Raw genomic sequence first — 13,090 nt, 5'->3', positions numbered from 1 at the left:
TCTTGACAACTTTAAAAATTTCAATTAGCCATGAATATTTTGACAGGTATTTTAGTAGAACTATTTCAACTCGTAACCTGTCATACTGCCTACTTATAACATTATAAGTAAGTAGGTAGTATGACAAGCCATGATCCATATTATATATAATACAAGATGCTTATTTGTTGCAGGTACCTGGTACCCATCATAAAGTGTTCTTAGTGATAATAAATAATCATAAATTCGTAAATGCTGTCATTTTTGTAGCAACATTGTACATGACCTAATATTTAGTTCATTAGTGTTAGATTTTTTTTGTAGTCCTAGCTAGGTGTACTTTAGAAGTATACATATCAATAGGTAATATTATAGGCCCATAGGTTTGTTGAATAGGTAATAGGGGAATGAAATAATTTAACCAAAATACATCCATAAAAAGTTCTTTATTCTTAATACAATATTGTATTATTTATATTAACTAAAATGACTTACATAAAGATATAAAATTATGTACTATAATATAATAGGTTATTTAATAGAAGATTATAAAAGTTTGATTTATTTTATCGCCAATCAATTGTGGCATTTTTAAGTAAATATCACAGTTATTATTAAATTACTTGTGACCAAAATAGGTATTAAAACACTTTTCTTCTGCTTACTATTAAAGAACAAAAAGGAATTGTTAGATGATAATAAATTTGACAAACACAAGTCTTCACAAATGGATTTAAAGTAATATCTATGTAGGAAATAGTGTTTATATTTTATATTTTGCAACTGCTGATTGCACAAGATATAATATTAATTTAAATGCAAACATTGTGGAAAAATATCCTTATCAGTTGCTTTATGATGGCAACATTATATTAATGCTAAGTTTAATATGACACCACAATGACACACTTATCAAAATATCTGAAGAAAATTTATTCTGTACAAAAACTAACTATAATAAGCACCATAATCATTCCACAGAGTTCCAAAAGCATTCCCAGGTTGGCAACTCAGCTGAGGTTTATTTGACTGGTCAAAATGACAGATCGTGACATGGCCATCTTATGTCAAATTTTTGTGACCCCATCACGCGATATTTTGACGAGTAGAATAGGCCCCCTGTTCCATAATATTTTTCATCATTCCACAATACCATTTATCTTTATATTTTCACAGTTCCTTAAGGCCATAATCTTCCACACACCACTTCAGTATATCATTTTAAATGCTACATTATCACCTAGGTATGTTAATGAATATTGGTACATATCTCTAGAGAATGTATTTTACAGATTACAGAATATGTGTACCTCTTTTAACCAGCATAAGATATTTAATCAATAACATATTAATTACGAACAATTGTTTAGTGAGTGAAGTATAAGTGAGGAGTAGATAATAAATACTTTATACAATATACACCTAAAATCGCATTACATCTAATTAAGGCAGTCCTGTAGATATCATTTGAGTAGGTAGATAGACAAATATTAGGTATTTATAAGTAGATAAAGGTGAAAACAATACACTTAATAATAGGTAGGTGTAATAATATTATTTAGATTGATAATTACATAAAAATAACATATGTTCACATCGAAGGACATTACAAACTGTACAGAAGCTAAACGAATGGTGTTATATACCTTACATGTCATCAAACCGAACTCGATCGTTACTGAGATCAAAATGTACATACAACATTACTAAGAAATAATAAATTGCATCAATAGGTACTACAATTATACTAATAGGTTTAGTAATTATCGTAAATAGCCACAGTTATAATACTAAAACGGGCAGTGCATAATTTTGCGCAGATATAATTCTTAATTCTAAGACTCAGTTCCGGCGTCGTTCCGATATGTTGTTGTCGATATATTGAAACCCAACCACACCCCTAACCGGAGCATGCTCCCGCTTCCAATGTACGGAAGAAACAATTTGCTAAATACGAAATCAGGGCCGAGAGTTTGCTCTTACCAAAGACGTACTTATCTAATCAAATATCGTAATCGTAAACTTATGCGAAGGGTATGTATTTGGCATAGAGTAGAAGAAGAGTAGAGAGTAAAGGTATGAGAGAGTGCAGAAGCGCACACGGGCGGGCCGCGCCGGGGGCGGGCTGGGGCGCGGGGCGGGGCGCGGGCGAGCGCAGCGTGGACTCGGGCGCCGGCAGCGCGCGGAACGGCGCGCGCCGCCCCACGCGCTCCTCGGGGCAGCCCATCCAGAAGGACGCCGAGGCGTACTGCCGCTCGTGCTCCACTCGCATCTGCAGGTCGTTGAACTTCCAGAAACCCTTGCCTTTGAAGAAGTAGGTCTTCCCTGTTGACAAAAATATGCGTTAACTATTTATCTACTAATCGGGGGCCTACCGCGAAAACCAAATTCGCAAATTGCTCTCTTTAAGACTTAATTAGAGTGACGGAGAGAAATGCCCGCAATCGACGAACTTCGATTTTCGCGTTTATAGCCCGGAGAACGTGCCATTTGAGAAGTGTCTTTTTGGCACATATCATCGACAATTTGCTCAGAAAGCGACTGTACCGATTCCGATATGACTTTAGGTTGCCGATTCAAATTCCGCTCGAGGCTAATCATTTTTTATAATTTTGCCACGAAACAGGTACTTAAGTTATAACATATGTAGTTACCATCTCTCCACTGGAAGACGCTGTCTATGTTGTAGCCGACGCCCTTCCACATTGACATGTCCCGCGGGTAGTCTGGCTCCACGCGCCCGTCATTTTCATCGTACCTAAAATAGTTACATCCACTTTAGTATTGCAGATACCTTACGATATAATAGCCAATTATCTAACATAATAAATCTATATTCATTTCATGAAAGGGCTTCTAATATTTACAATATTTTATACTTACTTCCAATACATGGTGCCGCTGTAGAAGTATGTCTTGCCGTTGTGGCCCCAAACCATCGCGGCATCTAGTTTCTCTAAACTCTCGGGCAAACCGAGATCCGTTAGAGGTTTGGGGTAGCCGCGGACCAAACTCACTTCATCAAACAAGTACAGTTCTTTACCTGAAAACATACGTTTTATTAATAAAGGAACCGACGTCCATAGGAATCTTTCCAAGGCTGTTTAAGACAGGGCGCGAAGTCGCATGCGATTTTAGCTACATTGCGGATGTACAACATTGCTCGGTCGGTTGAGTCGGTTGAATTGGACGTAACCAACAGACGTCCAATTCAACCGACTCAACCGACCGATCAAAACCCGCAATGTAATGAAACTCGCATGCGAGTTCTCGCATCGTTTAAATAAGCCCTTAAAAAAACATTATACCTACCAGTAATAAACAGTTTTAAAATTACACAGAATAAAAACAATTAAAGTATGTGAATAGGTTTAGCTATTTACCGATAAAGAAGGCAATTTTCTTGTCTGGTCTCTCGTAGACTGCATCCACATGAGTTAGATCTCTTGGTAATGCTGTCCACATTCTTGATATTTCAATGGGATATTCTTTATACCGGCCATGAGCTCCTATCCTCCAATGATACTAAAATAAAACAAAGTAAATGATTAACATTATGATGACAATACAATATGATAAGTCAAAATAAATTATGAATATTTATTAATATTTTTTTATTGTTCGTAATTTTTTTATGACTGTAAGAGATATGTACTCGTAGAGTACTGTTGTGTAAAAAAAATTGTGATCGAATAACTGATATTTCACTCGAATCATATGTGTGGATTACCGGATACTGTATGACATTATTGAATGAAGCTAGTACTTACCCTATTCTTGAATATGAACAGTTCTCCACGTATAAGTGCCACGGCGTCATAGCTGGTGTCGCATGTATCTGGTTTGTCGGAAGGCGTCGGCTTCGGCGTAGGTTTCTCGGGGTGATACGCCGGTTTGTTCGGATACGGTCGGGTCGGGTTCTGTCTTGGATTGGTAGGGTATTCGGGTCGTGTGGTAGGGTAGCGGGGTCGGTAGCTGGTCGGGCGGGTAGTAGAGGGTGTGGGGCGCGGACGCGGGCGCTGCGGGTACTCCTCGCTAGAATTCCGATGAGGCCGCTCGGGTGTGTAAGGTCGCTGTGGTTTCTCGGGGTAGTAAGTAGGGTACGTAGGATTTTGGGGATGATAGTGAGGCCAATTAGGGTTGTGGTGGGAGTGATGATGATGTGGCCTTCTTGTTGTAGTAGTGGTAGTTGTTGTAGTCGTTGGAGGTGTTCTTCTAGGTGGCGTCCAGTTAGGTATTTTTCCCCATACTCTCTTTTCTTTTGGACCTGAAGAAAGAAAAAACAATATAAACATTTAAGAACCCCGATTGCTAACTCCAATAGGAGATAGTAACGGGTGTTTTAAGTTTATTGTAGCTGTCTAGTATATATGTCTTGCAATAGGTGCTTAAACCATTTAAGTCCCTGAACTATACCGCGTAGTACATCGTAGCACGTAGCAGCATTTTCTACTGTTGTAGAAATATGTGTCAGTGATGTGGCTTTTGAAGTCATACAAAGTCAAAGGTGAAACGATATTTTTTGTATGACGATGACGTTTGTATGTAGGTACATTTATATATCGTAGTGTATAAAACAAACAGATATGGATTATAGGGTGAAGCTAAAATTTCCGGGGTCTATTAAGTCTTCTTTGAAAATCAATACACGGTTTGGTATCAATTTTTAATAGTTTTAAATACTAACCATACATTTGTTGAATGCCATTCCTGTCGTCGGCCGGCAGCACAAAGTTGGGCTGGATGCCCTGGTACCACGGGAACATGAGCGCGCCCTTCACGGCGCTGTGGCTGAGCCCCAGCGAGTGCCCGAACTCGTGCGCGGCCACCGCAAACAGCGACGTCCCTGAAAATTACGTTTTTACTTAAGTCAGGCGTGGCTCACTCCGCGATTTCGTCGCTTTACTACAGGTAGCTAAAAGTATATCCGTTGCACACCAATTTTGGTGGCTAGCCATAAGCCGCGCGTGGCGCTGTCGTCACCTAGCGGCCATATCTGTCCGATTGTAACAGACGCGTTTTGTTAGAGAGTGAGTCTTCTGTACCTAGTAATTCACTTGTATCCGACATTTTCATAAAATCTTAATGTTTCTGTCTATAATTATAATTAATTTATCATCATAATATTTAGGTAGATGTGTTTAATGGTATCATTAACCGACTGAGAATACATTATTAACGCATTAAATCCTCACTTGTACATATATTCCAGGCGGCTTATTCAAGAATGTTCTTGACATGGACAATCATTCTTGAATAAGCCGATGTAGATGGCTGCGCTTGATAGTTTTAAGTTAAAATATGTGTGACTTCAATGAGTAAAACAAATATATACAAATATGTACATTCTATTGTTCAAGAAATATTATACAATAATTTTCCCGTAGGTGTTGAGCGAAAATTGATAAAAGCTTTAACGTGGAAAGGGTTAAATCGAATGCAAAAAAATGCATTACACCGTTGAAATTTTAACGAATCGGCGCGGGCTACCTGTCTGGCTAAAATGTCAAGTTCAGAAAAAGCGAGCCAAAGGTGGATATTTCCACATGGGCGGGCGGACACAATCCGGCGCTGGCCGTTGTTCGGTAAATTATCGCGTGTGCGCACATCGTAATCGCAGAACGCACATTTGCGCGACTGCGGTGCACGGTGGGGCCGCCTGCTGGGTGATGTTTCCAGTGTCCACTCTCCAGTGAATTATTATTTTAATCTAATCCAAAACAGTTGTGTGCGTTACACCTTCGTAACCTAAAAACTAAATGTATGTCGGCAACTAGTATGTACCTATATGATATCTAAAATATTTAATTGACTATTACAATAAAGCGGCAACACGCAACACGTCTGAATATTTAATATATATATATCTATGTACAATTAGTAACAAATACTGTAACGATGTTGCTGAGTAAGTTCTATCAATAAAATTTTCGACATATAGGTATTACGGCATTTAAACAACACTGCGTGATAAAGAGCAATCGAAAATGGTGATATGTACTTAGTAGGAAAATCGCTCGAACTTAACATAGGTATCACACGTTGCTATACAATGTTTGATCGCTCTGAGGTTCGGAGTAAATCAGCAGACGTGATAACGGTCGTATAGATGAGAAAACTAGTAAATAGAGTATCGATTTATGCTAAGGTATCCCCCGTGGCAGGAACTTGTTCATTGCTGTCGGAGTAACATGTATTAAAATCTGTCAGTATGATAACATGGCAACAGGTGAGTTGTGACTGGACCTGATTTTATAGCATTACACTTAAAATTTGATTTTCATAGCCTAGCTTAAACATTGGTTGGTGGAACTGGATTTGGAACTGTGTAGAAGTTTTATATATTTCAGGTGGACACACGACCTATGTCGGTACACACCTATCTCCAGTGTATATTCATATTGTCGTATTTAGGGTAGGCTCCATATTATTGTGTAAACGCGAAGGTGCGAACTAGTGCTCGCCGCCTCGCCCCGCCATTTGCATGTCAAACATCGCTGACCGCGACATTCTCATTTCCGAACGTTACAATGCGTTAACTTTTCATGGAACTACCGGCGCTATTCTAATTAAGTGAAACTTTCGTGGCTGCTTGCTGTGCCTACTTTTTTATTTAAGTACTCATTAAATTCTGTTTAAGGGCGGGTTGTTTCGCCTGAAACAGTTGTTAATAGTCCTGAGCCAGCGGAATTTCTTATAGTTGCAATGTAAAACTGTGTTTTATGCTATATATACCTATGTTATTCGTGGAATTTGCATGCCTATATTGACTGATGAGATATTTATATGGGTAAACCTATAAGCATAGGTAAGTATTCAAATGAGCCGATGATCCGATAAGTACATTCGGAAGTCCACTGGAATAGTAGTATGCTCATAAGTATTGGAAAATCTCCAGCTGTAGACATTGAGATTACCTATATCTATTGCTGTTACATTGCATTTATGTCTTGTGGTTAATCTTTAACCGTTTGAACGCCAAATGGCGCATCCATTTGCCGTGCCACTGACGCTACGGAGATAAAATTTAGTTTTGTGAATAAATAAAGCCAATCTAAAAGTGGGGTGTTTTTCAGTAGATTTTCATCAAAAGTCGATCGACGTCAAATGCTGTCTTTGGCGTTGTTGTCACGATTTTGCGTTGACGTCAATTGCCGCCTGTGGTGTTCAAAACGTTAAGTGTTTGTGTCTTAATACAACAAGTTATTTATTTAACATAAGTTACCTTCCTCATCCTCGTTCTTGGGCTGCAGCAGCCACAGCTCGTCGTCGTCGAAGTGCGCGTCGCCGCCGTGGCCGCTGCCCGGGAAGAACGCGTGCGCCAGGATCGAGCCGCGCCCGTCGAACGCGTACGCGTCGCCATGCTGGCCTCTGGAAACACAAACAAAACACTCGTGTCACATCAATGTACTGATAAAGCGAACATAAAAGAGTTAGAACAGATTTTGACGATGCGAGAACTCGCATGCGAGTTTCATACCATTGATGCGGGTTTTGATTGGTCGGTTGAATTGGACGCACCATGCGATTGGACGTAACCAACAGTCCGCAATGTAACTAAAATCGCATCCGAGTTCGCGCGCCGTCTAAATCAGCCCTTAAGGTAAAATATGTAATTATAAACATATAGGTAGGTACCGTACTATACATAGTTATATAATGGACCAAAGTAATAAATAAATAAATATTAGCGGGATATCTCACACAGATCAACCTAGCCCCAAACTAAGGAAAGGTTGTACCATGGGTGCTGCGACGATACAGTCCTTATACAGTCTGTGTCTGGCTTTAAATCCAGGGCTTGATTTTACTCGCTAAACTGAGCTACTTTTACTATGAGACCAACCCTAAATTCGGGGATTTTTTTTTGGCTTTTCCATAGAAAACGTCGACATCTAATCAGCCAAAATGTATGAAACGGTGAAAATTTTTTTCGGGATTTCGGGGTTGGTGCCATAATAAAAGTAGCTCAGTTTAGCGAGTAGAATCGAGCCCTGGATTTAAAGCCCCATGGTCAGACACACCCTGTAGAGATAAATACATAGAAAACAACCATGACCCAGGAGCAAATATCTGTGTCATCGCACAAATAAATGCCCTTACCGGGATTCGAACCCAGGACCATTGGCTTCGTAGGCAGGGTCACTACCCACTAGGCCCGACCGGTCGTCTAATAACAATCTAATGTAGTTCGGTTCCAACTAAAAATGATGCAATAGGATTGCGTTAAGTTTCAACGGCAGAAAACAATGGCGGAGTAGTAATATATTCATTTCCCTACAAACAACAGTTAGCCGATGGCGCTGGAGCAATCAAACTTGCGTCCCCGGGGCCCGGCGCGGTACTCCACTACCCGCGTCTAATCATTTTTAGCGACGCAAAACAACGAAAAGACTGGTCTGTGTATAATTCACGCCATATTAACCGCGCCCGAGTATCGAGTTTTGTGCGGAAGTTGTGCTATCAGGAGGATGCGATAGGGTGAATAATGTTGCACTCAGGAATTTTGAGCATGAAGCGCCTGTAGTGTAGAATTCGTAGAGTAAATTATGTTATCAATGATAGGAACTATAATAAAGTAAAAAAATAATAATAATAGGAAAAAAATAATAAGCCAGCGGCTTTTGGGTATTTATTTAGCCCCAATGCGGAGCTATAAGGAATTCAGCTCCAGTGTTGCCAACTCGGATTTTGAAAAAATGCTAGACTAATATCTAGATTATGCCAAAATTATGCTAAAGTTTTTTGAAATACCTATGCTAAAAAAATGCTAAAATATCACTTGAAATTAGACACTTAAAACACATTTTTCATATTTGCCGCCTTCTTCTACTGACAAGATCTGCTTGACCAACTTTATATAGTCCATCGACGTCCATCCGTCCACTAAAGTAAAAATTCATATGAAAATGTGAACCACATAAGGCGATGGTGCATATTGTTGCTGCCAAGTCGGTGCAAACTTGGCTTAGACTAAATTATGCTAAAAATATGCCAGATGCTAAATGGAAAATTTTGGTGCCAAAGCGAGTGAAAATATGCCAGATCTGGCATCAATTATGCCAAGTTGGCAACACTGTTCAGCTCTTCTACAAATAGGTATGGAAAAGGAAGGGCATAGCTATGATCATAAATGAGTTAAGTATATGTGTTAGTCTGTGGTTAACATTAATATACATCAAATTGGGTAAACGGATTTTCCATAATGTCAATAATACACAGAAAGGAAAATGGGGACTACAATTATATGGGGAAGCGGTTCTTCCCTATCCTCTTACATAATACTATACAAGGTGATTCAGGAGACGTGAGCGAGACTAACACTGCGCATTTCGTAAATTATATACGGCCCCGACACTATCATGGATACTGACATTACTTTGACGGAATGACGTTTTTAGTGATAGTGTAGGGAGTGTCATGAAGGAATGACGGCAAGTAGTGAAGTTTATTTTAATAATTTCCGTCAGTATTGGAGTTATGTCAAAGTAATGATACTAGAAATGACATTATACTGACAGTGAATTGGTTAGAATGATGGAATCAGAAATGACAGAAAGAATGATGGACGATAATGAAGTTATTAAACATTTTTAATATTTTTGAAGAAATGTCAAAATAATGACATTATACTGATAGTGAGTGGAGCGCATCACTCTAATCTCTCATTCCGTCATTTAAAGTACTTTAGAAGAAGGTTTTATACTAACAAGAGTCATTACTGGCATTTAAATCAATAAGTGAAGTATATCTACTCTATTATCATTGCTCTAAAGTTTATTTTCACTTGACTCTTAAGAAAAAAGGAAAACATGCAGAATACGATGCACAAAGAAAATCTCTGTCCCTTTCTAAAAGTTTCCATACATGAAATAAAAATTAAAAACCTTTTATTTTATGTTGTTTACAACAATTTAATTATATTTTTACCGGGAAACGCGAAAATCTAAATTTAGTTATCTGCCTCTTTATCGTTCGAATATGCAAAAGTGAGGATGATGATGATGAAAAGTGATAGAGAGGTTAGATAACGAAATTTCGTGTTTCGCGGTAGACCCCCAGATTGTGATGTATTGTGGTAGCGGCGCCCCCTACGCAGAGTTTCGAGTAATATTCCCTATTCAGGGAAATAGAATAATATTACGCAATACTCTGCGTAGGGGGCGCCTCTAGCACATACTGAGGGCTTACCGCGAAATTTCGATTTTCGCATTTCGAAGTAGACCCTCTGAATTTGCTAGTGGACCCTACGCCGACTTTTGCGTAATATTCCCTTTTGCGTTTTATTTCGTGCATGGAGTTCAATATATTTTTTAAAATATGGTCAATATCCCTATTGTGTATATTTTGTATATGGCCTTATATAATAACATGTTGTAAGTATGCATCTATCCTATAAGTAAACTCTCTGGTTTATGGCATTATGTATTTATAAACGCGTTACTGGCCTGAATTAGCTATGAATAGTTTTGATCTTCTCGTTTTGGTCTTTATCTCTCATTTTGACTTATGTATTTGTAAGAAGGATAAAACATATTAACTAAATCAGGCCTGTAAAGCTTAAAAAGTTTTATGACTAATTGAGAATGAATAGTTAGTGTTTATGGTTGAATGTTCCATATAAGACTATCCCGTTCGAACTTGCTTTATGACGGACTCTTTTTTATACCTCCTTACTTCGAACCTCCACAGATATTGTTTTTACTAAACGTCAAGTCAACCGCAGAAACCCCGACTAGTTTTAATCAGCAAAATCCTAACCACTTTTTTAATAATTAATATAATTATGTACAAGTATTAGTATTTCGGATACCCCAACAACCGGTGTCTTAAAGTGGGCTATAATGGTTTGTACAAAATAAAACGAAAGAACATGTACATTAAATTACAATGAAACAACACAATAAATTGAATGTAAACCAATCCAGTACTTACGGTGCACGGAAATCTCAACGCTACGACTACACATATTTCGTCGGCTAGAAGACTGGCGTCAACTAACAAACAAGTTGTTGTGTTGCTGTTTGCGAGCGAGAAAATTCGAATATTGGCGAGAACTTTTAAATTTTAGCAGTGTTTTAAGCTGTTATTTTATATTTTAGCGCTTTGATTCACTTTACCGGATCCGAGACCGGATCCGGTGAATTTTGCCGGATCCGGTATCTTGAAAAATGTGCCGGATCCGGCCGGATTACCGGATTGCAATCCCTACATATCAGGTACCTTTTTTCTTAACCAAATACGTATACATTCTTACATAACAGAAGAATCCAGTAGGTACAGTCAGCGTCGTATAGTAGGTGGCATCCAAAGTATTCAAATAGTTCGGTACACCATATAATAGGTATGTATGGCGTACCGAACTATTTGAATAGGTACTTTGGATGCTACCTACTATATGATGCTGATTGTTCTTTAGGAATAGTTTGATTCCCGGTTCGTGGTAAGAATAAAAAAAAAATTCGATACATTTTTTAACTACCAATCTTTCACACAGTCATGGCGCACGCACGCACGAAAAGGTTGAAACAAATAAATATTCTTTTTAACTAACTATTTCTTTTTCTGCATTTTTCTGGCTCATCGGGCATAGAGTTGCCACAGTACATAGTATAATTACGACAGGTTAGAAATATTTGAATCGATGATTGAATAATGTCTTGGTTTTGTGTTCTTCAAAACGTACACTACAACATAACTAAGAACGGTTAGCAAAATAATAACTTAAAATTCCCCGTGAAAGGTAATGATGAAAATACTGATAGAAATACTGATAAGTGTGTGGGGAGATTTAGGAATGTCATGACCTGAATGGACCAAACGCTGGAGCGTCATGAAATTTCATGTCATTGCTAATGATAGTGTCGGGGCCGTAATAAGCAACTGTTTTGTATCAGTATTAGTGAGGTTAACGTTAATTTTCTAGTCGTGTTGAAAAAAAAAGTTATTAATTTATTCACGACATGGATGGTCACCATAACATTAGAATACTAAACTACCGATATTCTGTGTCAAATTGAATGTCATCACCGTCATCACGGTCTGGTTACTTTAGAAAACTCGTATCTCACTCAGGTTTGACATTTTATTTTCTTCGTAAAAGAGGTTTTATGTGTATTAATTAGGTCTTGTAGGGTGACCATGATTGTAGAGAATTAAATTTACCCTCACCAAAAAGTTGAAAAATATAAAAAAGTGTGGTAGTTTCACCTAAATACGACAGTGATCGATCAATTATCAGTTACTGAGTGTGCAGGATTAGTCCTGTTCATGTCTCATGAATCACCCTGTATAATACATATACAGTCACCTAAATATACAATATATTACATACATATATATTCGCGCGTGGATTTATTGCCATTATAGCTATAGTCTCGCTGAGTACTCGCTATATCAGTAATTGCACTTACATCACCAGCGAGTTGGAGAACGCAGTTAAGTTGTACGTATCCTTTATTACTTGGGTAATATTACAGTTTATGAGAGCTATAAATCTCGCAGACGCATATAACGGTCGTGTGCTGTGTCGGCGCGATCCGCGCGATGCAGTGATGATGGACTGCTGTACGGATTCTGTGCGGCCGAAATTGATATAGCACCTTGTTAAATAATTGTGTTACGTCAATAAATGTTCTTTTAGTTCGATGAAATCCAATTCATTCTCATTTGAAAACAGGGTACTGTAGTCCAGATTTGTTATTGTAGGAAATAAAATGCTAGTTTTAATAACTGTTAATTTACAACTAGGTACCGAACAAATTTTATCATATACAAATTTTACATTAGGTACATATTTACATTCTACATTTAAATAATACATAAATAATATTTAGCTACAATTATACGTTATAAAGAAAGAGTAGATAATTTATAGTAGTACACTAGGTAGTTTATATATATGAAGTTATTATATTAAGTATTTACATTTTTAGACGGCCTGAAAACCAAACATTTTTGATAGATTTACTAGTATAATTCATTAATATGTTATTTATTTGTACCAAATGCTACCCAGTTTTATTGTACATGAATGTAAAACGCACATAGGTACGTATCAAGCGGGGTACATATCTGAGTAGCTATCGGAATCTCCTGAATATCGCACGCG

The 13,090-nt window shown here is 37.9% G+C and overlaps 1 protein-coding gene and 1 long non-coding RNA gene across 2 annotated transcripts in view; one reads left to right on the top strand and one right to left on the bottom strand.

Annotated features, from left to right (window-relative positions):
* LOC134670120 (uncharacterized) overlaps window positions 1-13,090 on the top strand; it is a 381,632-nt gene that overhangs the window by 5,210 nt on the left and 363,332 nt on the right. The window lies entirely within an intron of this gene.
* The window catches only part of LOC134670082 (matrix metalloproteinase-2-like), a 218,612-nt gene continuing 205,932 nt past the window's right edge, over window positions 411-13,090 (bottom strand). The window contains exons 6-12 of the mRNA XM_063527760.1: window positions 7,205-7,350; window positions 4,667-4,825; window positions 3,750-4,246; window positions 3,363-3,504; window positions 2,863-3,022; window positions 2,634-2,737; window positions 411-2,304 (exon numbers count right to left, since the gene is read on the bottom strand). Coding sequence (XP_063383830.1) covers window positions 2,003-2,304; window positions 2,634-2,737; window positions 2,863-3,022; window positions 3,363-3,504; window positions 3,750-4,246; window positions 4,667-4,825; window positions 7,205-7,350 — 1,510 coding nt within the window. The 3' untranslated portion in view covers window positions 411-2,002. The remainder of the gene's footprint in view (window positions 2,305-2,633; window positions 2,738-2,862; window positions 3,023-3,362; window positions 3,505-3,749; window positions 4,247-4,666; window positions 4,826-7,204; window positions 7,351-13,090) is intronic.

This window comes from Cydia fagiglandana, chromosome 13, assembly GCF_963556715.1.
Source record: "Cydia fagiglandana chromosome 13, ilCydFagi1.1, whole genome shotgun sequence".
Lineage (NCBI taxonomy): Eukaryota > Metazoa > Arthropoda > Insecta > Lepidoptera > Tortricidae > Cydia > Cydia fagiglandana.
The sequence above is the reverse complement of the archived record's forward strand: the minus strand, read 5'-3'. Positions and strand labels throughout refer to the sequence as shown.